The 21,755-nt window shown below is 59.3% G+C and overlaps 1 protein-coding gene across 8 annotated transcripts in view; it reads left to right on the plus strand.

Moving 5' to 3' along the window:
- Positions 1 to 432: 432 nt before the first annotated feature.
- The window catches only part of KIFC3 (kinesin family member C3), a 32,130-nt gene continuing 10,807 nt past the window's right edge, over positions 433 to 21,755 (plus strand). The window contains exons 1-6 of one of the 8 annotated variants that reach the window (XM_054579391.1): positions 433 to 515; positions 4,303 to 4,507; positions 7,027 to 7,169; positions 10,839 to 10,977; positions 13,953 to 14,152; positions 21,297 to 21,362. In XM_054579391.1, the coding sequence (XP_054435366.1) occupies positions 4,342 to 4,507; positions 7,027 to 7,169; positions 10,839 to 10,977; positions 13,953 to 14,152; positions 21,297 to 21,362 (714 nt within the window). In that variant the 5' untranslated portion in view covers positions 433 to 515; positions 4,303 to 4,341. Of the gene's footprint in view, positions 516 to 4,302; positions 4,508 to 4,804; positions 4,889 to 7,026; positions 7,170 to 10,838; positions 10,978 to 13,952; positions 14,153 to 21,132; positions 21,194 to 21,296; positions 21,363 to 21,755 lie in introns of those variants that run through there. The other 7 variants (XM_054579388.1, XM_054579387.1, XM_054579390.1 and 4 more) reach the window with 7 other exon arrangements.

Raw genomic sequence — 21,755 nt, forward strand, 5'->3', positions numbered from 1 at the left:
GATTTGAAGATGCATGTGTAGGAGTGTAAGTTTTAAGTGCAAAAGTATGTATGTAGAAACTGGTGTGGGAATGCGTTCGAGCGCCTGGAGTATGTGTGAGGGAGGCGCGTACCAGGGTGTGAGTCCGGGCAAGGACGCATGAGCAGGCGTGTGCCCCGGTGGGCGAGCGCGCACGTGTGCACTAGCGTGCGCGGGGCGCGAGGAGTCGCGGCACCGGGGGGTCGTTCGGGGCGGAGCAAAGGCAGTCGGGGAGTGGGCAGCCGCGCGCGTGTGAGTGAGCGCGTGAGAGTGCACGGGAGCGCGCGTGCGCACCGCCGCCCCCCGCTGGGTCGGAGCCGGTTGCCATGGGAACTCGCCGCGGCGAGAGTTAATCATTTCCTGTGGAAAGTGTGCGGGAGGGGCGGAGCGGGGCGGGCCGTAGAGGCGGCGGCGTGGACCTGCCTCCCGCCGGCTGGCGGGGCCCGGCCGAGCCCCCGGCGCTGCGGCGAAGCCGGGATTCTGCCTCCGCCAGGCCGGTGAGTTGGGAGCCCGGTGGGGGGCTGGGGGCGGGGTGGGCGCTGGGCGTCCCCCGGCCCGCTGATCGGGGTGCCGCGTCCGGGCCCACAATGTCGCAGGATCCCCCTGCCCGGCCCCGCTGAGGGGCGCAGGGACGACCGAGCCCCGGAGACCCAGCCCTGTGCAGTGCCCTGCCGCCCCTCCCGCGCGGTCCAGCCAGAGCCGGGGAACCTGGTCCAGAGCACGGCATGGGGCGGTACGTCCCCTAGGATCAGAGCCGCCTTGGGACCCCATTTCGATTTCATTGGCCCGGGAATGCCAAACCCTGCCAGGGAACCGCATGTCCGTCAGCGCCGCCTCTTCCCTTTGCAGAGGTGCCCCGCACCCGAGGGCTCCCTGGAAGGCTGCAGTTTCGGGCCCTCCCACCGCGTACGGTCCCTGGGCAGGTCGCTTCCCCCTCGCAGGGCCGGGAATGCGGGCCAGCCCTGGGATTAGGAAGGAGCGTCTGGGCAGTGGGAGAATTGAGCCATTGACAGCAGCAGCCTGGGGGGGCCCAGCAGGGAGAGCAAGCCAGAAGCCCCCTTCTTCAGCCCCCCGCTGTGAGTTACAGCAGAACTCTGGCGCAGTGAAGGGCCTGGTCCTGGAAGATTTTAAAGAGGAAGCTGTGTTTAAACACTCAAGTACGCCCCCAACCCCCAGCACACGAGTGTCACGGCTGCAGGTAGTGGCCGCCCCTGGCCTTTCACATTGCCTTGCTCCCGGTGTCAGGCTGGGCGCGGACCTCTCCTTGCCCAGGCCTATTGCCTGTGCCCTTGATAAAGTAGCCTTCTCCTTGGCGGAGGGGAGTCATTTGCCAAGAATGCAGCCTCAGAATGGAGCCCTGTGCTTTCCCTGGCTGGACTTGAGGGACATAGGGTGATGAGTTCTGCTGTCCTTAGGGACACGAAGGGAGCAGAGGTTTTGAACTCAGGATGTCCTGGAAAACCCATGACCGGTCACAGTGTGTAGGGGCGGTGCTAGCTCCTGTCCAACCTCCCTGACCTTCTGCCCGCTCTCCCAGGGAGACTAAGCCCTCCCCAGCAGAAGTCTCTGGGCAGTTGTCAAGCCTGTCCCTCAGTCATTGCAGTGTTCCTGGTCTGGAGGGGCGGGAAGTGCTGCAGCTCCACCAACAGGGCCTGAACCCCCAGAGGCAGTGCCCCGGTCCTGAAGCCAGCCCCCCTCTGTCTGCACGCACCCCTGGGGGGCGATCGCTGGAGAAGAAAACCTTTGAGTTCTTTGTATATGCCGGTATTGTTCTGAACGCTTCATATTTCCACTGTCTAATCGTTATACCGACCCTGTGTGGTGGACTTGTGCCCATTTTCAGACGAAGGTCATGATACCCAGAGAGGCAAAGTAATTTTCCCAAAGTCACACATCCAGTACGTAGCAGAGCCAGGGTCTGCACCAGCTTTTGGTCACAGCGACTCTGACCCAAGGGCCCCAGGCCCCACCCCGTGGGTGCTAGGTTGGTAGCAGCCCTGGCTTTGGGCTTGTTTGAGTCCTTGGTACTTTTGATCTTTACACCCCCCGCTGCTAAATTCAGCTGCTTTTTCCTCTTCAGGATCTTGCACACACCCTTCCTCTTTCTTCCTGATATCTTCCTGGCTGCCTCCCTGACTTCCCTTCCGCAAAGCCACAGAAATATTGTCTCTTCCTGTCCCTGCCCCTCGGACTTAGCGGATCTCCTTAAAAGCCTCTCCCTGCAACCGTGGAATTGACTTTCAGCACCCTGTTCAGCATGCAGATGGAGTCCGTCTCTCTCGCTCCGTGCCCATCGGGTAGCTGGGCATTGGGGCTGTTTGTGTGCCTGGCTCTGTGCCGAGCAGCCTGGAGAAGAGGCTGCCTGGCTGCTCCCCCTGGTCTCCTGTCCCTCCATGGAGCCAGCCCACATGCTTGGCTTAGCCTCTGCCCCATCCTTTGGCCCGCAGTCCTGCCCGTCACCCAGCGAGGCTGCACCTTGGAGCCTCCTCCTGCATGCTGTCTTCCTCAGTAAGGAAGGCAGGGACCACGGGCCCCTCGTCAGGAGCCTGGCAGTCTTCCAGGGTTCAGCTCTGTGGACAGCAGTCACCATGTCTTTGGGCCACTTGTCCCTGCACACAGTTCTTTTTTCTCTTGATGCTTCAATCATTCCTTCCCCTCTGCAGCCTAAGATGTTCCAATGGCTCCTAAGTACCACATCCTCCCGACGCAGCCTCTCCTTCCTCCCTAGCCAGACCTCCCCAAAGAGAAGGAAGCAGTGGCTTCCTGAGGCCCCTGCACACCCCTTGGTTTGCCCTCTACCTTGCTCCATGGACACGCTCCCTTAAAGAGCCCCCAGGAGCTCTCTTCCAGCTTGCCCCCTCTGAGGCATGGTTCACTGGGAAGTAACCACCCTCTCCTTCCCACTCACTGGTCACCTCTGGGCACTCTGCACCTGCCTGGAGCTCCTTCCACCTCGCTTCTCCACCTGTCCTTCCCACCTGGAGCAGACTCTTCCCACCCTTGGTTGCCTCCTGTCTGCCTGACCTTCGGTGATTTCATCCCCTGTGGCAGAGGGGCCTCCCAGCTCTGAGTCTGCGTATTCAGGCCTGCTCTCTTCCAAGCTTCTGTCTGAGGCTTTGCGTGCGCTTATTTCAGGGCATTCAGCCAAGAAGCCTTCGCTGGGTATTTGGTGTGGATGTAGCTGTAGCTCCGGGCTGGGTGCTGTGCGGCTGCAAAGATGAACCTGAGGGGAGCTTCCCCCTGGGGAGCGAGCCATAGAGGATCAGGAGAGATGGACGCTGTTCAGACAGATACCTTTGCTGCCTGGTAGAAAGCGGTCGGGGCAGTGATAGACAGGGAAAGTGGTCTTCGACCCAGGGAGAACCAGTAAGAAGTCCTTGGGTACTTCCAACTCCATTTTAAAATCAAAAGCAAACTCCTCATTTCCTTTCGGGGCTGACATGGTTTCTGGAAATGGAGTCACTATTGGTCTAAGTCTGGGCCTGTAGCTTGGTCACCTCAAATGCCCTCAAGGCTGTTTTGCACACAATAGGTGCTCAATAAAAATTTGTGCAGTGAACGGGGGAATTCTGCTTTGTTCATTTGCTCAGTTTAGGAGGGATCTATGGAGCTTTCTGTCTGGACTGTGCCCCCCACCCCACCCCGGTCCTCCCACCGCCCGCCTGGGTGCCTCCTTGCAGCCTGTTGTGACTGTGAAGGTTTGTTGAACTGTTTACCTCCCTCCCCACAGGGAGCTGTGAGGCCATGTTTCTCCTGATCAAAGAGGACTCCTGGCAGGTGCTTGGCACACAGCAGGCACTCGATAAATAATAATTAAACGAAGAATGAATGAATCTTTGTATCTCAACTCCTAGGCGGTTGCCTGCTGCGTTGCAGGCCTGGAGTGAGGGCCAGTGTGAATACGGGAATGAGCTGACTTCCAGAGAATTTGATATATAAACCTAACTTGTCATTGGCCACCGTCTGAGTCCCTTCTGATTAGGTTTGCAGAGGTGCCTTTGACTCATGCTTCCTCCTTGTGGGGCTGTGACCTGGCGCGTCTTCAAGCTGCCAGGCTCAGAGCCCCACAAGACCAGATGGGGATCTCCACGTTGCGCTGCAGACTTGCCCGATGGACTCCTTACCCCTTTCTGAGCCTCCCTGCCCCGAATGGTGACAGGCCCGTTTTTATTCCACGTGAGCCCGGTGCCCTTGGGGGACATGGGAGTTGGTGCAGACCCTCTAGACCTGGGCTCAGGCCAGGCCAGCCGTCCTCAATCTCTCCTCCCCTTGCTGTTTCCGCAGGCTGCTGGGGGCCCGGAGGAGGCTGCTGAGCCCCGGGCCATGGTCCAGTCCCGCCGGACCTGGAACCTGGGAGCCACGCCCTCGCTGCGCAGCCTGTGGAGAGTGGGCCGGGCCCCGGAGCCCGAGCCGGGGATGGCTCGCCCCGCCCCAGCCAGCCCGGCCGCCCGCCCTTTCCCACACACCGGCCCAGGGAGGTTGAGAACTGGTGAGTCCGCATTTTTAAAATGCCTCTTTATTTCCCTTCCTTCCTCCAGATACCAGAGATGAGAGCGAGGTTTCTCGCAAGTTCCTAGGCTCAGTCAGAGCTGTCAGGTAAATTACAGGGTCCGGCAGCCGGCGAGCCGAGCCGGGTGTGGAGTCGGGGCGTCAATCTCGCTGGGGCTGCTGCCCTGCGCTGCCTGTGCTGAGAATTCGCGGGCGCCGAGTTAAACTTTAACGCGGCCCCGAGAGCGGGCAGAGAGCGCTGCCAACTGCCACGCGGTCCCGGCCCGGCCAGGGGCCAGGTCGGGCTAGCTCCGCGGTCCGCCGGTCCTTGGCGGAGCGCTCAGGGTCCCCCTCCGGTTCCTGCCCGCAGCTGGTAAACAAGGTAGGCGAGGTGGCTGCCCGGCTCCCTGCGCGCCGCTGACACTTGATCCTGCCTGGGCTGGCCCGCGGACGGCGGGAGGAGTGGACTGAGGCTGCCCCGGAGCGGGGCCTGGCGGGGTTTGGGTGCCGTGCGCTCGGTTTTCGGCGCCATTCAGGTGGTGCTTACTAGGGGTCCCCGACAGCAGGTGGGCAGCGAAGGAGTTCCCGAATCTGCCCCCCTCCCTGCCCCGCTGGGGGAGCTGTCAACACCAGCTCTCCTTTCTGGGTCATGTCCCCTGGTGCCACCCGCGTCAAGAAGTGAGCAGCAACGCTGGTTCTGGGTTGGGGCGGGATCGTCGGGATTGCCAGGGCTGGGGAGCTGCCCTGGACCCTCTCCCGAGTTCGGCTGGAGCAGGTCCTCCTGGAAGTGTCAGGGCAGAGTGGTGTCTTCAGGCAAGATGCTTTCTGGTGTTTGCTATTTGTTCTTAATCTGCAGGGAAAGGGGCTTAGCTCACCAGCCTGCCTGAGCTCGCAGACTCTCCCCGACATCAGATCCAAGACTGTAGATGCGAAGAGGGGAAAACGGAGGCCCAGAGAGGGCGCCCAGCAAAATCCTCTTTGGTTCCCTCTCTCTCATTTGTGCCATCAGTGGCAGCCTGGGTGGTGCCCTCCAAGGTCTCTCTGTAGGGGACGGTGAGGCGGGGATGGCCCTGGGGACCGGCAGGAAAAGCTTAGGCTTAGGGGTCAGGTAGCCCCAGTTGTCTGGGAAGGACTGAAGCTAGTTTCTGCCCCACAAGATTGTCCTAAGGATTACAAATGGAATAGGAACAAGGATTGTTTTTCTGGTTTAAAAAAAAAAAAAACAAAAAACACCTGCCCTTGAAAAACTAAAAAACAAAAACCCAAAACAAAGTATAAACAAGGAAATAAAAATCACCTGCAGGCATACCTTGGAGATATTGTGGGTTCAGTTCCAGACCCCCTCAACAAAGAGAGTATTGCAATAAAGTTTAATCTTTTTTGCTGGTGGAGGGTCTTGCCTCGATTTGTAAAAAGCGTGGTATCTGCAGAGCACAATAAAACGAAGTGTGACAAAAAGTTGTCTAAGCTTGTCACTAAGCATTTCATGTAGTCCCTCCCAGTCTTGTGTGTGCACGTGTATGCATGTATGCATATAGGTCTATCACATGAGTATTATGAGGATTCTATGACTACACAGGCTTTTATCCGCTTCTAAAATTTGAGACAGGGGTCAAGCGAAATCCTGTGCGCGGAATCCTAGGCATAGTCCCTGCCACTGGGTAGGGTCTCTGCTAGCTTGGCTGGCCCCGAGCCGCCATCTTTCTGAGCGCCTGGCACTGTGTGAGCACTTTATGTGGGTCATGCGTTTTGTCCTCACCACAGGACTGTGAGTTTGGTTTCCTCTCCCCATTTTATTGACAAGGAAACTGAGGATCAAGGAGGGCAGGAAGGCCTGGAAGGCGCTTGGCCCCGGCTGGCATTTAGGGTATCATCCCAGCCCAGGGCGGCGGCTCTGCTGGCTGCCCGTGAGGCGAGCCCCCTCCTGCCCAGTCTGTCCCGCAGGCTGTGGGGGAGGTTGAGGTGGGGTGGAGGGGTGTCGTTGCCACAATCAGCCCTCTCCTCCCTCCGGTGAAAGAGGCAACCTGTTGGAGGCACAAGGGATGCACTTTAGCTGGTCCTGAGCGGGCTTTTGGAGGTCACAGGGACCAGGTCACCCAGCATGGGGTTGGTCTTAATGAAGGCAGGGGAGAAGTTGCCACCTAGAGGCAGCCAGGGTAATAAAGCCGTGGCCCTAGGGCGCACCGCCGATGATTAATTAGCACAGCTTGGTTGGCCTGGCTTCCTCTGCTGCTCTCTGCAGAGGGTGCCCAGGAGCAAGTGTGAGCTCCAGAGCCACTGCAGAGGGAGGGGGGCCCTCCTGTAGAGAATCTTGGAGTGGCTTTTGGTAAGAAAAGAGCGCAGCCCCTGCCCGGTGCCAGGCTCCCCTCCGTGCAGGGCAGGCGTGTGGGAGCACGTGCGTGCCTCCTCACCACTCCTGGGGTGGCTGGAGCGTGTGCAAGCCGGGCTGGCCACGGCCCTGCCCAGAGGTCCACGACCAGCAGTCGCAGGGCCTCACCTATCTTTCCTGTTCTGGGACAGGGCGCGGAAAAGACACCCCGGCCGGCAGTGATGAAGACCCTGGCGCCCGAAGCGCGGCTCGCCCGGCCCTAGCTCAGTGCCGAGCCCTCAGCGTGGACTGCACCGGCCCCGGGAGCCCCCGCAGGCTCTACCTGAGCGTGCAGGTAAGCACTGGGGGCTTCCGAAATGGGACTGGCTGGCCAGGTGGGTGTGGCTTTTTCCTCTCAGCTTTGGCAGCTGGATCTCTACAGCTTCTAGGCGGAAAGAGAGTCTGAGGGAGAGCCAGGGACCTGCCTTGTGCCTCTTTGCCAAGCGCCTCACAGCACATCCACCGTGAGCCTGTATAGATGGAGCAATTTGCTTTATTAGGTTATCTAAGGGGAAATCTCAGGAGATGACAGAAGCTATGCAGCCACACCCTGGCCAGGGCGGATAAAGTGGGAAAAGTGGGCCTTCTCTGAGGAGCTACTAGGAAGACAGGCAGGTTTTAAGGTAGCTGTTTATTCCCTCTCGGGTATGTGAGACCATCAGGCGATGCTTTAGAGGGGGCACTGTAAGGTAGACGGGGCTTCGCCAAAACCCGGGTACTTTTCTCTTGCAGTAATCACCAGGTGACTTTCAAAAGACAGACTTCACATATGTGTGGATATTTGGTTGTAGAAATAATACAGGATGATAGCAGTAAGAATAGCTACTATTTATTGAGCACAGACTTTGTGCCGGGCGCTGTACCATGTATCATATATCTCACGTCAGTCCTCAGAACAGTCTCAAGACAGTTAACTGTTTTATCTAAGTTTCGTGGATGAAGTAATGGAGGTTCAGAGAAGTTAAGTAACTTGCTCCTGGTCACACAGCAAGCTGGGATCTGAACCGCTAAATAGGACAAGCTTTATAACATGTGACGTAAAGAATTTGCACAGGGCAGAAAGGTAACACCCAGAAACTAAATGCCTCCGATATCCTGTATCTTTGAGAAATCCACTATTTAGAGTTGAATGTTTTATCTTTCCTATATAACCACTTAATTGTATGTATACATTTTAAAATTATTTATTCTTGCATACTAGTCTGTGGCTCTTTCCTTCAACAGTAAACGTTGGTGTTTCTTCACACACGTCAATATTTAAAGAACTACCTCATTCTTTTGAACTGCCACGTAATATTCTACTTCGGGGTTTACCATGAATTTCCTAACTGACCCTCTGTATTAGTTCTGATTGCAGTGGGCGCCTTGAATGTCTTCTACACGTTCATGCAGCTGCAGGGTTGAGTAATGAAGGATGCCCGGCTTCTGCACTTTGTCAGTGCTTGCATCTGTTAACATGTACTTGTGGGGCGCTTACTCTGTGCCAGGTGCTGTGCTAGGTGCTGACGCGCAGCAAAGAGGAGCTATAGACCTGAAAGTCTAATGGAGGTGCTGAGAGTCATCAAATGATCACGGATGTAGGAGTGGGAAGGGGCAAGGCCACGAGGCAGAGGCTGAGGATGAGGGACCAGAGTTACCTGGGCTCTGCGCATCAAGGAAGAGTGTGCACGAGGGGGCACACCTTGAAGGGCCGCGTGCAAATGGAGGGCAGATGGGGTGTGGGAAACTCTCATGCCCTTTGAGCATGTCCTCCCTTATGCAGACAAAAGTCCTGGTCCCGGGTGGCAGCTGGCCCCAAGCCTTGATCTGAACATGGGTCCCAGGAGCTTGATGTTACTTCAGAGACAGCCTTGGGCTTCAAGGCTTTTCTGGGCCTTCTGAGAACTGAACCAAATGGTCCTGTTATCTGTAGGTTCTGTGAGAAAAGCAGGTCTGGTACGAGAACAGTTAAAGAAACCAGAAAGCCTTTTTTTTTTCCTTTCTCTTGGGCCACTGGTAGTTAAATCGGGAGGTGGTCAGAAACTGGCTGCTTGGAGCTGGGCGGTGGCTCTGTTCTTGACTTTTGATTATGGGGTGTTGGGCTGTGGTTGCAGCGATTCCTGGGGTCAGCAGATCTTCCCAGGAGCCCCGAGGAGCTCCAGCCAGCAGCCAGTATTCCATGTTCGCATCTTTCTGGGCCCTACAAAGCTCTGTTACGTTGATAGGTCCTTCAAGGTCGGGGATGTGGGGCTGCAGTAGGGACCCAGACACAGGGAGGTGACTTCAGGCTTGGCGACCCTCCCCACCAGCCTCTCAAACAGCGAAAACCTGAGACTGTCCCTGTGGAGGCACGGTAGAAATTCCCAACCCCCTGGGGGCCGTCTGCCCTTCCTGTGGCTTGGCCAACAGGCCAGAAATAGTGTAACCTTTGCTCTGGCCGGCAAATGGAAACTTCCAGCTGCCGGCCTTTGCCGCCACCGCTGACAAGCCTGCTCGTGATGGTGTGGCAGTTGGTCAAAGGGTGGGGACGAAATAAAGTTGGCAGCATTTTCCTAAATACGAGAGATGGGCTCTCCGCCCTCCCTCCTCAAGCAGAACGTGAGGTCGAGAGAGGGAGGGAGTAGACTGAAAACTAAGTAACCTGGTGATGTCACTTTCCACTTTTTTTCAGTTCCCTTTATTGGCTTTTTGATGCTAAAAGTAAAAAATTTGAAGACTACAGAAATAATATAATGCTACCTGGGGTGCAGCACTTAACATGTGTCAGACACTTTGATTATTTGCCTACCGTGTCATCCCGGTTACTTTTTACACCAGCTCTGTGAGGCGGGTGGTTGCTACCTTCTCTACTTTAAGAACAGGGGCAATGAAGCTTCAGGGAAGGGAAGGGACTTGCCCAGAGCCACACGGCCCCCAGGAGGCAGGGAGCCCGCCAGCCTTTCCGACTGCAGACCCGGAGCATGTTTAAGACCGCAGCACGCGTCTGTGTCATTTTGGAACCATGGTGGGCACAAAGACACACAAAACAGGCCTGGAATCCCTCTTCCCAGGTACCTTCAGTTGAGGTTCAAAAACAAAACAGAAACTATGGGTGTTTAGAAGGTTAAAAATGCAAATGCCAGCCAGGTTCAAAATGAAATGTAAAGTCTTCTTTCCCTCTTACCACCTTCTGCTTTATTCCCTGCCCCCCCCCCCTTAATTCTCAAAAAAGTTTAAATGATGCATCAGGGAGATGCATCACCTGACCTCCCAGGGAGAACCAAGCTCCTTACATTTCCCAGGTGGTTTTTTTCGAGGTGTATTTTATTTCTCTTACCCTCAAATGGGATTGCACTTGGTGTGAGGTTCTTGCCTCGGGCGTCTTTCTGTGTTAGCTGCAGGTTATGTTCCCTGGAGGAAAGACTTTCTGTCTCTCACCTTCCCCTCCCCGCCGGCCCAGCCGCTGCTCTGCCCAGCCTTCTCTGCCTGGGCTCCTCCTTGACCAGGAGACGGGCCACGGAGGGGTGGGCTGTGACCTTTCTCTGCTTGCGTGGACCCGCGTGGCCCCTCCTTGGCAGGCCGGTGCCATGGGGAGCTGGGGACAGTTGACACCATGGTGGGGTGCAGTCGCCCAGTGATTGCCACGGGCCTGGTGAGGCTGTGGGCCTGAGCTGAGCGCTCAGGGCTGCCGCTCTGGGGGCTCATGCGCCGTAGGGTCGGGTGGACCCTACGGGAGGAATCTAGGCGCCCAAGAACGCTTTTTGCTGGTGGAGAGGGCCGGTGGCTGATGGGCGCCAGGGGAACGCACGGCCGCTGTCCTGCCGCAGGGTCTGGGCGCATTTTCTTCCAGTCTCCCGGCCTCCTTGTCCCCACTGACCTGCACAGTGAGGGGTGGACCTGCCGGGCTGGTCTTTAGCAGCTCCAGGGGTGCAGCATCCTCCAGCTCGCGGGCATCCCTCCCCGCCGCAGCCCCCTTCACGGGAGGATTCTGGTTGTGTCTTGGCAGCAGGCCCTGCAGGACAAGGGGTGCAAGAGCAAGAGTCAGGGGACGAAAGACGAGAAGCTCCTGAAGAGGCAGGCGCCGGCCCCCAGGCGGGACCGGGAGGCCCAGGAAGCTGGTGGCACCATGAATGTAGAGAAAACAGGTAAAAGAGGACTGCTCACTGGCCTGGAACGGCCTGGCTAAGGCTGGCGCTGGAGGGGAGGCTCTGGGGGCATCTGAGCTGTCCCCACACACTGTCCTTCTCGCCAGGAGGCAGCCCATCCAAACCCTGGACGCTGCGGCATGGAGCTCAGAGACCCCAGCCCGCCCAGCCCTCCTCCTGGGGCCCCGCCTCCCAGCACCGCTGGGGCCCCGCTCGCTTGCTCGGTGATAAGAGGCTTTGGCCAGCACGGGCTGGGGTTGAATTTCCCCGCTTTTTGTCTTTTCCCCAGCGTCTGTCAAAAGCAGGGCGACGGGGAAAAGATGCCACCGTGTGCAGAGTGGCCTGACCACTTCCCCTCGTACCCGTGGTCCCACCGGGGACCCAGGGACCCTAGGACAGGGCCTTCCTCCACTGCCTCGAGGCCGAGGGAGAGGGGCTGGTGGCTCCACTCGTCTCTGGCAAGGCTGACTGGTTCTGGAAGATTCTATGGGCCCCTTTCGTGGGATTCCCCGGAGGGAAGCCTGAGTCCAGCGGTCACTGGGAAGGAGCACCCTCAAGGAGCACAAGGGGGAGGCGAAGGGCGTGCGGAAAGAAAAGCGTTGGTCTTTCTCGTGTTCCCCTCTTCCTGTCACCAGAGGTTGATTTGTGTGCCTGAACTTGCCTTGGGGTGGGAGCATCGAATCCCCCTCTGAGTCTGTGCCAGAGACGCGTTTGTGCGCCCGTCTGGGCCTGGCACGCTGGTGCTCCGTGGCAGGTGCCAGGGTCTGGCCCAGGTCCGGGCAGACAGGCCTTGGGGAGGGAGACCTCGCCCAGCCAATCAGGTGGCCTCTCCTAATTGGCTGAGAGGAGAGAGGCCCCTTGTAGTCAAGAGTGAGGACTGACTTTGTCCGGGCGGCCAGGGTGGGGCCTGCGAGGAGCCGTGCCCAGGCGGGGTGTCTGAGACACACACTGTTTTGAAAACTGACCTACTAAGAGGTGTGAGGCCTCCTCCGTGTAAGGTCCTGTCTGATCGCTTGTCCCCAAGTGCCTTTTGGATCTCCCACTGTCCCTTAGCTTCTTCAAGGTCCTTTCTCCCCCAAAGAGCCCTCGCCAGGCACCCTTGCAGCTGCCCCGGCGCAGGGACGCCATGCTGAGGTTGGGATGGACCCTGTGGCGCGTGGGCTCTGCGGGTGTCGCGGAACCTTCTGCGAGACGAGCCGCATCCCAGGCAGGCAGGGCTCTTCCGTGTCCTGTTGGGTGACACCCACTGATACCTGCTCATCCCTCATGGCACCCAGGCTGCTGTCCCAAGGGTGCCTCTTTGGGCAAGGACCGTTGTCCTTGTTTCTCAGCCCCTGAGGGGCCTCTCCCGTACATCTCTTCACTGCCAGAGGCAGCCCTTCCCGAGCCCAGGGCACCCCCCCAGCTCCCGCCGCAGTCTGCCAAGGGCTGAGGGCCAGGCCGGTCACATGCTGCCTGTGGCGGCAGCCCCGTGGGCAGGCCTGGAAGCATCCGTCTGACCTCACTCTTTCTAGAACAGAGCAGAAGCTGGGCCAACTGTGGGTGACATGCATCTGTGTCATATGCAGGCCACATGGCCAGGGCCACTGGCCAACCAATGGCTGCCCCTGCTCCAGCTCTCTAGAGGGCCTTTTGTCAGAGTGGTTCCAAGGGGCGGGGAGCGGGACTTCTCACCGCCTGCCCCTCCTGCGGACGGACTGCCGGGAGGGTCTGCCCCACCGGGAACCTGCTCCCTCCACCCTCCCCGCCCGGCCCTGCAGGCTGCCCTGTGGCTTCTCTGCCATCCTGGTGAGCACACTTGCTGCCTCTGTGGGTCACAGCTGCCAGCGGGGTGTGTGACTTCAGGTGCAGGCGGCTTCCTTCACAGACCCCGGGGGCCCCCAGGGCTGTGGCTCCAGGACCTCTTGTGGGGACACCCAGAAGCCCCAGGGCTCTGGGGTCAAGTGGAAGCTTGGGGCCAGCAGGCGCTCCTCTTCCACTCCCCCCCACCCCCCGCCCCAACTCCCGACACTTCGTTCTTGGACACTTCCTTCTGTCTCTGGGGGCTTTGCCCTTTGGCCCTCTCCTCCTCCCTTCCCTCCCGCGGGGCTCCTAGCAGAGACCAGGGCGGTCCAGGTGCCCTTGAAGCGAGCTCTCACGAGCTTCCTACCTAGGATACAGGCCTTGACTGTGTCTTTGCCCTCCGTCCATCTGTCTGTCCCCCTCCTGCTCCTGGTGGCAGGACTGTGTTAGGCTGTGGCAGGAGCCAGACGCAGGTTGGAATCGGCACCGCGCCCCCCCGCCCCCCACCCCCCGTACTAACACGTCCTCCTGCCCGTGCAGTCCCTGCACTCAGTCCGCCGAGTGCAGCTGTCGGCCCCAGAGCAGACCTGTCTGTGTTCCTGTCCGCGTGTTGTGTCTGTCTCCAGGTTCTGGTCTGTCTGTTCCTGGCACTCCCTCCTCTCCCTCCCTCTCCCTCCCTCTCCCTGAGCAGGCGGCCACGCCCTGCGGAGGGCGGGGCTGGGGGCACAGCGGGAGGTAGACTGGGCATCCCCCCCCTTCTCCACTCTGGGGAGAGTTTGGCGTCTAAAGAAATCCTGTCCCCCGAGCACAGTGTTTTCGGGGGAGGTAACCCCGACGCCTCAGCGGCTGTTGGAAGGCAGGCCTTTCTTAGTCGCGGTGACTCGCAGGCTGGCCACGGAGAGGGTATCGCCCATCAGACCTGGAACCCACGCTCTGAAGGGAGTCTTCAGGGAAGGTTGCTCGCCTGAGCCCTGACCCCGGCAATTCCAACCCCCAGAAGCTGCCCTGCGGAAGTGACTTCCTCCGAGGCAGGCCCCGGAGCGCTGAGGCTCACCCCGCTGCTGCCCCCAGCCCTCGCCCTGCCCCACCCTCGCCCTCACCCTCATGCCGGTCGGCCCTGCCCGGCGGGCCCCTCTCCTCAGCCAGGCGGGGTCCTCTGCTGCCCTGCTGATCGGCCCCTACTTTGCTCATAGGTGGGCGGCTCTTTGGCAGCGGGAGGTGCTCGAGCCTGTCGGGGTCCCCAGGTGCGGTCCCCATGGTGCATAAGATGGTGGAGGCCATGTCCCAGCTGCAGGAGGAGAAAGCCCGGCTGCAGGAGTTGGCAGCCCTACGGGAGAGGCTGGCCCTCCAGGACAGTGACCAGCAAGCCACATCCGCCCAGCTGCAGAACCAGGTACCTGGGGAGGACGGGACGGGCAGACGCCACTGCCCACCAGGGAGCAGGCCGGAGGACATCCCCTGGGTCACCTGGACCCCTCCAGGCCAGCGGCACAATGGACAGCTGGGGCCTCGTCTCCCAGCTTGGGAACGCACGAGAGGGCGCGGTGGCGCGAGTCCGAGTCCCGGCCCCCCATCCTGGTCCCCCGTGTGCCCCAGGGTTCCCAGGGGCCGGGACCTACCTTTCCCAAGTGTCGGGCAGCGCAGGGAGACGTGAGAGGAGCAGAAGGTGTAGGGATGCTTCCCGCCCTGCGTCCACCCCATCCAAAGTCATTGCAGAGGTCACCCCACAGAAAACTGGCAGGCAAGGAGGGGCCAGCGTGAGTGCACGTGGGAGGAGGCAGCTCTCCGACCTCTGGGGGCAGGGAGAGCCACGGGTGGGTGTGCTGTGAGCCTCGTCTTCTTAGTTCCCTGGCTGGGACGGCCCTTGGGGACCCTCAGCGCTTGCTTTATTCTCTACTCCCCCCACCCCCTCCATACACGGGCCCCAAGGCCCCTCCCCTTGGGCTTAGCTCCCCCTCCCATTGTCATGTCTGTCTCTCTTGCCGTGTCTGACCCTCCCCACTTCCCCGGGTCTTCAACCCCGTCTGCCCCATCATCCCTGCGTTGGGTCGGGGCCTGCTCTGTGGAAAGCCCTGCCCTTGGGTGGAGCCAAGTTCTTTCTCTGGGGTCACGCAGCATGTGGCCCTTCTCTTGACTGAACATCGCCAAACACTGTGGCTTGTTCTCAGTTCCAGGGGGCAGTTGATTCTTTTTTTTTAAGGGCAGCATTTTTCCAGCTTATGAGTGTGTCCTGCTCTTCAGAACTATCTGTCTTGACCACCAACAGCCTCCTTGGGGCGTCCCTAGTGCCTGCGTCTCCCTCTCCTACGCGGACCCCGTTGTTTGCTGCCTTTGGGCCCGTCTGCCCCACGAACAGGGCCCCTCCGGGCAGGCGTGACACCACAGCCCTGCCTCACTGTTGGCCCCTGCGGTGCCCACCTGCCCCCCTCCCTCCAATGTTTGTTGGGTGCCCAGGGAGACGGGTGCCGAGCTGAGGCCTGGAGGTGTCCAGGGAGACAGGCACACCCTCGCCTGCGAGGCTGCGGTCTGGGGAGGATGCAGGTGGGTCACACGCGCCCAGGTCAGGGGGAGCACCAAGGGCTCTGAGGGGGGCACACACACGCGGCATGGGGGCTGTGCCGGGGCTTTGTCCGGAGGTCAGGGCCTCGGGAGGGGGTCGGGGTGGCTGCCTCGAGAAAGCGACACTGGAGCTGAGGTCCGGTGCAGAGTGGAGGAAGTGTCTGAGCTGAGGGAACAGGTCCGTGCAAAGGGCCGGTGGCCAAAGGAGCAAGATGAGTACAAATCCCTTTTATAAAATGGCTTAGTATTTGCATACTTCCTCTCATATACTTTGAATCATCTCTAGATTAATTATAATGCCTCATACAAATGCTATGTAAATAGTTGTTATACTGTGTTACTCAGGGATCAACTTTCTGGATTTTGATTTCCCAATATTTTAAACCTGAGGATGTGAAACACGAGGATATGGAGGGCCGGCTGGACACGGGTGGGACCAAGGCCCGTGTAGCTGGGCGCGCATGGGGCAGTGCCACGCGGCCGCAGGGTGGTCGCAGGCCCGCCCTGCAGGACACGCCCTGTGGGAGGCACATTGGGCCCCTGGAGCGACCTCCTCAGCTCTTCCTTCCCTGACCTGCCCCCGGTTAGACGGTCCAGGCTCTCCACTGTTCAGACACGTCACTTTGTTTTTAAAGAGCTTTACTGAGCTATAGCTCACTTACCATAAAATTCACCTCTTTATAGGTGTGCGGCTTAATGGGTTTAAGTATATTCAGACGGTGACGCAACCACCACCGCTGTCTAATTTCGGAACATTTTCATCACCCCGAAAAGATCTATTAAGTCACCCCCCACACCCCCCAGCTCCTGGCAACGGCTGATCTGCTTTCTGTTTTATGGATTTGCCTTTTTGGGAACATTTCATGTAAATGAAATCATAATAACACATGGCCTTTTGTGACTTTGAACAAGTTTTTTTAAGAAAAATTCTCCCCCTTAATTAGCAAAATCTACTTCTTAGAGGGGGGAGTTGAAGGTGAAGCATCAAAGCCTCTTTGGTGTCTTTGAGCCCCTGCCTCCCCTCACTCTCCCCTCCCTCTCCCCTCCCCCGCTCGTCCTGACGACCTGGAGAATTTGGAACGGCGCCCGGACTTTGCTCACTTTGGTTTATCCTCAAACATTCTGACTGCTGGCTCTTTCCTGACAATTCCTCAGCGCACACACCTGAAGCTGCAGCCTCTGAGCCGCCGTCTGGAGTGTCCTACCCCGCGGAGCTGTGGCCAACTACGTGGGTCTGGAGCTGGGTTCCTATCTTGACTTTGGCACTACTCGTTAACGGTGTGACCTTGGGCTGGTCAGTCATCACTCAGCACTGCGATTTCCTCGTCCGCACAGGGACCTAATGATGGGACCCGATGAGATGACCCAGGGTCATTGGCGGGGCTGCCATCAGCCCCGTCGTTACTGGGAAGAGTTTTGAGTTTGGAATCACAGGGTCACGAGTCTGGTCCTGGCTTTGCCACCCACTGGCTGTGCCGCTGCAGGAAGTCACTTCCTGCCTGAGGCTGCATTTCCAAGTCTCTATAAACGGGGACCAATAAGTATTTGCTTTGTGGTTATCAAGCAGATCAGTTGTGAGCCTGGACAGAAAAATAGATGGCAAACTGTGAAGCGCTGTGTCTCGTGAGGGCCACTCCTGAGTGCCTGGTGACCTGCCGGCCTCGCTGTGGTTTGACAGTGAACTTCCTGGTCTTCTAAATGCTGATCGTCTAAGGAAAGCCGACGGTGGGGTACTGTCCGCCTCGTTCTCTTGGTGCCTTGTCCTTGGCCTTGTCCAGCCTCACCTTCCCAACGTGGCTTCTCTTCCTGAAAGGCAGTGTTAAGGGTGGTTAAGGAGGAGGGCTCTGCAGCGGGGGGGTCCTTCTGGGGGACCCCGAGTTACACTCCTATGTCCGCCACCTAGCGGTCAGGTGACCTTAAGCAAGTTGTGGAACCAGAGATTCATTTAATCTCTGAGAACCTCAGTTTTTCTTCCTGTAAGATGGGGATAATAATAGTACCTACCTCAGAGGATTGGGGGTTCAAAGTGTTGATCTCATGAAGTGTCCCTGCCCTGCTGGCGTGGCCGACTCAGTGACCGGGGCTGCTGTTGTCCTTGCCGCAGCCTGGGTTCGTGAGGGTGGTGTGCGACACTCCGGCCTCCCATGGGTAAGTGTCTGGTGGAGACTTTTGTGCTTATGGGGAGCCCGCCATGCTCCTTGTGGGGAGCAGTCGGACCAAAGGTCACCTTCTCAGTCCTTGAGCACCCAGCTGACCCAGGCCTCAGAGCGCCACTGCTCTTGGTCTGGCCACGAAGGGAGGCTGTGGCTAGTTTGCATGACCCCCCCGATGTTGGCAACAGCCCCAGGTGATGTCCCAGGGGCTCCCAGCGCCCCGCTCCCTGGAGCCATGGCCCCATCATACGGGTGCGGAAGCCAAGGGGCGGCGAAGTGGAGGCTTGTCTGAGGTTGGGCGGTGGGCAGGGCGATGCCCGCGGTAGAGCCTGGGCACTCTGGCCGGGGAGCGCGCGCTTTCCAGCCGCCCCGCAGTGGCAGGACTCGAACGTAGGAACTTGGCAGTGGAGGCAGGGCCGGATGGACCCGGCCAGGCCTGGTCAGCGGCCGTGGAGCCAGGAGTCAGGTCTCCCGGAGAGCGGGTACGTTGAGGGCAGGGTGGAGTCCTCCTTGGGGCTGCCCCTCTGGCTTTCGGGCTGTTTCCTCGGGGCCCGGTGGGTCCCAGGCCCTCTGGCCTCCCCCTCTGAGTGAGGCCTCAGCCTTGCCGCTGGGGGAGCCTCCTTTCCCGAGGAGACACTTCTGCTGGTGGCCAGCACAGCGCGAAGTGCAGGCTGACTGCGTTGAGAAAACAGACCTGCGCAGGGCAGCCCTGCCCCCGGGGAGCCGCTTCCACTGAGAGATACAAACGTCAGGCCCCAGGTCCCTGCTCTTCCAAGGCCCCTCTGTCCCAGGCTCGTGACTCAGTTTCTCTGGTGGACGGGGCGCCAGGGCCTGGAGAGGGGTGTTGCCCAAGCCCAGCCTGGTCCCTTCCTCACCCCTGGGGCGGACACTGAGCTGCCTTGGAGCCCATCACAGCAGCCTGTCAGGAGGCTGCTTTGCACTTGGAGTGCGTCTTTGCTGGTACTTGCAGTGGTTACTGAGTATCTGCTGTGTGCTGGCCTCCTGCTGGGGCTGGGGCGCGGGATGAGCAATGGAGAGGGTCCCTCCCCTCTTTGCGGACACATGCAAGCACCGTTGCTGATGCAGAGCTGTGGTGGGTGTGTGATGGGGGTGTCTACTGGGGCCCCCTCCTGGGGAAGTCCGTCCTCTCTCGTGAGGCTCCCCCTCAGCCCCCCACTCTCTGCCCTCGGCTCCGAGCCTGTCTGCCGTCTCCCATCTGAGCTCCTGCTGGTGCCTCCGTCTGTCTCTTTGCTCATTGTTTTCCTGACTCTGAGGCACCTTCCCCCCAAGACACCCTGAGGCAGACCCCTCTGGCAGAGGACAAGGGTCCCACTCCAGGGCAGCACAGGGTCTAATTCCCCAGCCCCAAAAGGGCCTTGCCTGCCAGGTGCAGCCATTGTGCCTCTGACCGACCGCCCCGCAGTGTCAAACCCTGTCCCCTTCTGTCCTAGACAAGCCAGGAGATGACTGAGGGCCTGGTATCTTGGACAAAAGGGGTCGTTTACAGCCTCGTCTTCAGCCTCCCACCCACACCCTCTGCCCCTTCACAGCCACACCCTTTTGGAGCGTCCCTCAGGGTTCCAGGCAGAACCCGGGAGCACCTGGGGTTCCAATTGTGATGCAAGAAGGCAACAGGAGCCGGGCTGCAGGCAGGTGGCAGGTGGGCATCCTCACACCCCAGGTAGACCCTGGACAAGCCCACTTTCATGGCAGCGGGGTCTGAGTGCCAGGCAGTGTGCTGGGGACAAGTGAGGCCAGAGCACACCCAGCCGGTGCTGAGGACACAGCCTGGCTGGGGCGCCCATTCTGTGCGGACGGATGGCCCTGGGGTGATTGCTGGGGTAGGGCAGTGGGGTTCGGGGGCCCCAACCTTTCAAACGGAGGCAGACCCACCTGTTTCAGGGTGAAAGGGGGTGCAAGAAGAATACATATTTTCTGAGACTCAAAAATTAGTGAAAAGCCTAAATTGGTCAAATATAATTTCACGGTCTAGAGACCTCTACTTTTTGGTGCTGCTCACAGGGTTTTGTTTGGGGGATTTTCTTTGACTTACTGTGTCGAGGGGCCTTCCCCCGCTGCCATTTAAAACTCCTGATCAACACGACGGATGAGTGCCCGATGGTCTGCGTGTGCACCTGCTGTTGCGTGCCGGAGCCTTCCCTAAGGTTGGCGGTCCAGGTGGTTCCCAAGTTCATGGCTAAGGAATGAAACACTGCCTTGTGCAGATTGTCCCTCTGTCCCATCTGGGGCCAGGGAACTGATCACCCCTCCCACCAGGCTCTTAACAGGAGGGGGCATTGGGAGGGTGCAGCGAGGCGGCATGAGCTGTGCCCCCTGTGTGGCCCATAGCCTGGCACACTGCTTGGAGGGCTGTTAGGAATGGAGCCCACTGGGACCACCCTGGTCCTGTGGTCACCTGGCTGTGCCCGTAGGTCACCTGCTTGTCCACTAGGACGACTGGGGCAGCCTGGTTCAGCCGCCCAGCCCCTCTCTGGGTCTGTGTCTTGGAATCCTCGTCCCCAGCCATGAGTGCGCAGGCTGGTGTCCTGGCCTTGCCTCAGAGGTCGGGCGGGGCCCATGGCTGGCTGGCCGGCCGGCTCACAAAGCCACAGGCCTGGCTTGCGGCTCAGCCGCCTTCTCCCGCCCGAAGACAGGCGCTCCCATCCGCGCTGCCCACACGCTGTCGACGGCCCCTCAGCCGTCTCGGGAGGTTTCACCCCCCCACCACCAAGAAATCCCAATGCCTGGCCTCTCTTGAAAGGTCAGGAGTTTGGCGACACAGCCTGTGTCCCCCTGGCTGTGGGGGGTGCATGGTGGCTGCCTCCTTCAGGTGCATCTCGGGTGTTCAGTCCTGCACCGCCCCTCACCTGCCTTAGCGGGCGGGCCCCGGGGGCAGTGGACTCTGTCACCTGTCATTTACAAATAAGAACCCAGTGTGTCGTGGTCTGCTGTGTAGGCGGCACCTCCTAAGGCTCTGCAGAGCAGGTCCGACTCTCGCTGCTCCTTTTCCAAGCTGTTGGGCAGCCATCAGAGGCTGCTCTGCAAGAGAAAGGGCGCCCATATCCAGGCCAAGGCCGACATCTTTGTCCGCATTTTGGGTTCTTTTCCAAGGAGAGGTTCCTGATGCGGAACCAGCAGGAGGACGGTTCCAGGAAGGGTCTCCACCCTGGGATCTGCTCTCGGTGCAGGGGTGGGGGTGGGGGTGGGGGCTGGTTTCCCGCCCAGGGCTCTGGCTGAGCCAGTCACCCTTGCCTCCTGATGGGGCGCACACCCGCTTCTCTTGCGAACAGCCTCCTCCGGCTCTAACTTTCCTGCGAGGCAAGGAGGCAGGCTGGGAGCGGGGGTGGATGATGCTGGTTCCAGGTGCACCCTGGTCACTAGCAGGCCCGCCCCCACAGGCGGCCTCCCCAGGAGCCACTCAGTGTGGACAGTTCTAGGGCTGGGCAAGGACGGATCCAGATTTTATAGTGCCTACAGTTCATGCAGTTTGGGGGGTCCTTTTAAGAAAAAAGAATATAGAGTTACAAACACAAAACTAGATACAGGCCTTAGCAGGGGCCTGTGTCTCCTGAATCTCTGTGAGCTTCCTGCTGCGTGAGCCCCAGGTGGCACAGGGATCATCTCTGCTGCATTTCCCCCCAGAATTCCCCGCGAGCCCAGGCTGGCTAGGTCCTGCGGTGACGGTCAGGACCAGGCCAGGTGTCCCTCACCTGGAGTCCCAGGTGTGGCCTGCTGCGTGAACACAGGGAGGGCAGGGGCTGAGGCCTGGGTGTGGGCTGGAAGTTAGGATCAAGGCTCAAGGGGACCCTGGCTTTGTACCGGCAGGTGGAAAACCTGAAGGAGAAGCTCATTGGCCAGGCCCAGGAAGTGAGCCGCCTCCGGTCGGAGCTGGTGAGTCCAACCACGCATCCTGCGTGGGGCGGGTGGGGGCGGGGCTGATGGGCCCTGTGCAGACAGGCACCTTCTGATGAGGGGTGTGACCCGTGCTGCACAAGTGGGGGAGTACTTATCACTCGGCACTAGGTCCTCGGAGGTCATGGGACCCCTGAGGGGAGGGAGGTGAATGCTCCTTTGCTGAAGTAGAACGGGAGTGTGAGCTTTGTATAAGTGTGAACTTTGTATAAATGTGACTTCTGTTACTTTCACACTCAGGAAAATAGAATGAAAGGGGTGGGTGCTGCTGGGAGCTGCACCTGCCTCACCACCCTCTTGATCTCTCTCTCCTCTGCCTTCACCCTTATTTCTCTCTTGAGCCCCTTCTCTCTCCTCTCCATCACTCGCCTT

The sequence above is a fragment of the Pteronotus mesoamericanus genome, unplaced genomic scaffold (assembly GCF_021234165.1).
Source record: "Pteronotus mesoamericanus isolate MK-2021 breed Mesoamerican mustached bat unplaced genomic scaffold, CSHL_Meso_final contig_52, whole genome shotgun sequence".
Classification (NCBI taxonomy): Eukaryota; Metazoa; Chordata; class Mammalia; order Chiroptera; family Mormoopidae; genus Pteronotus; species Pteronotus mesoamericanus.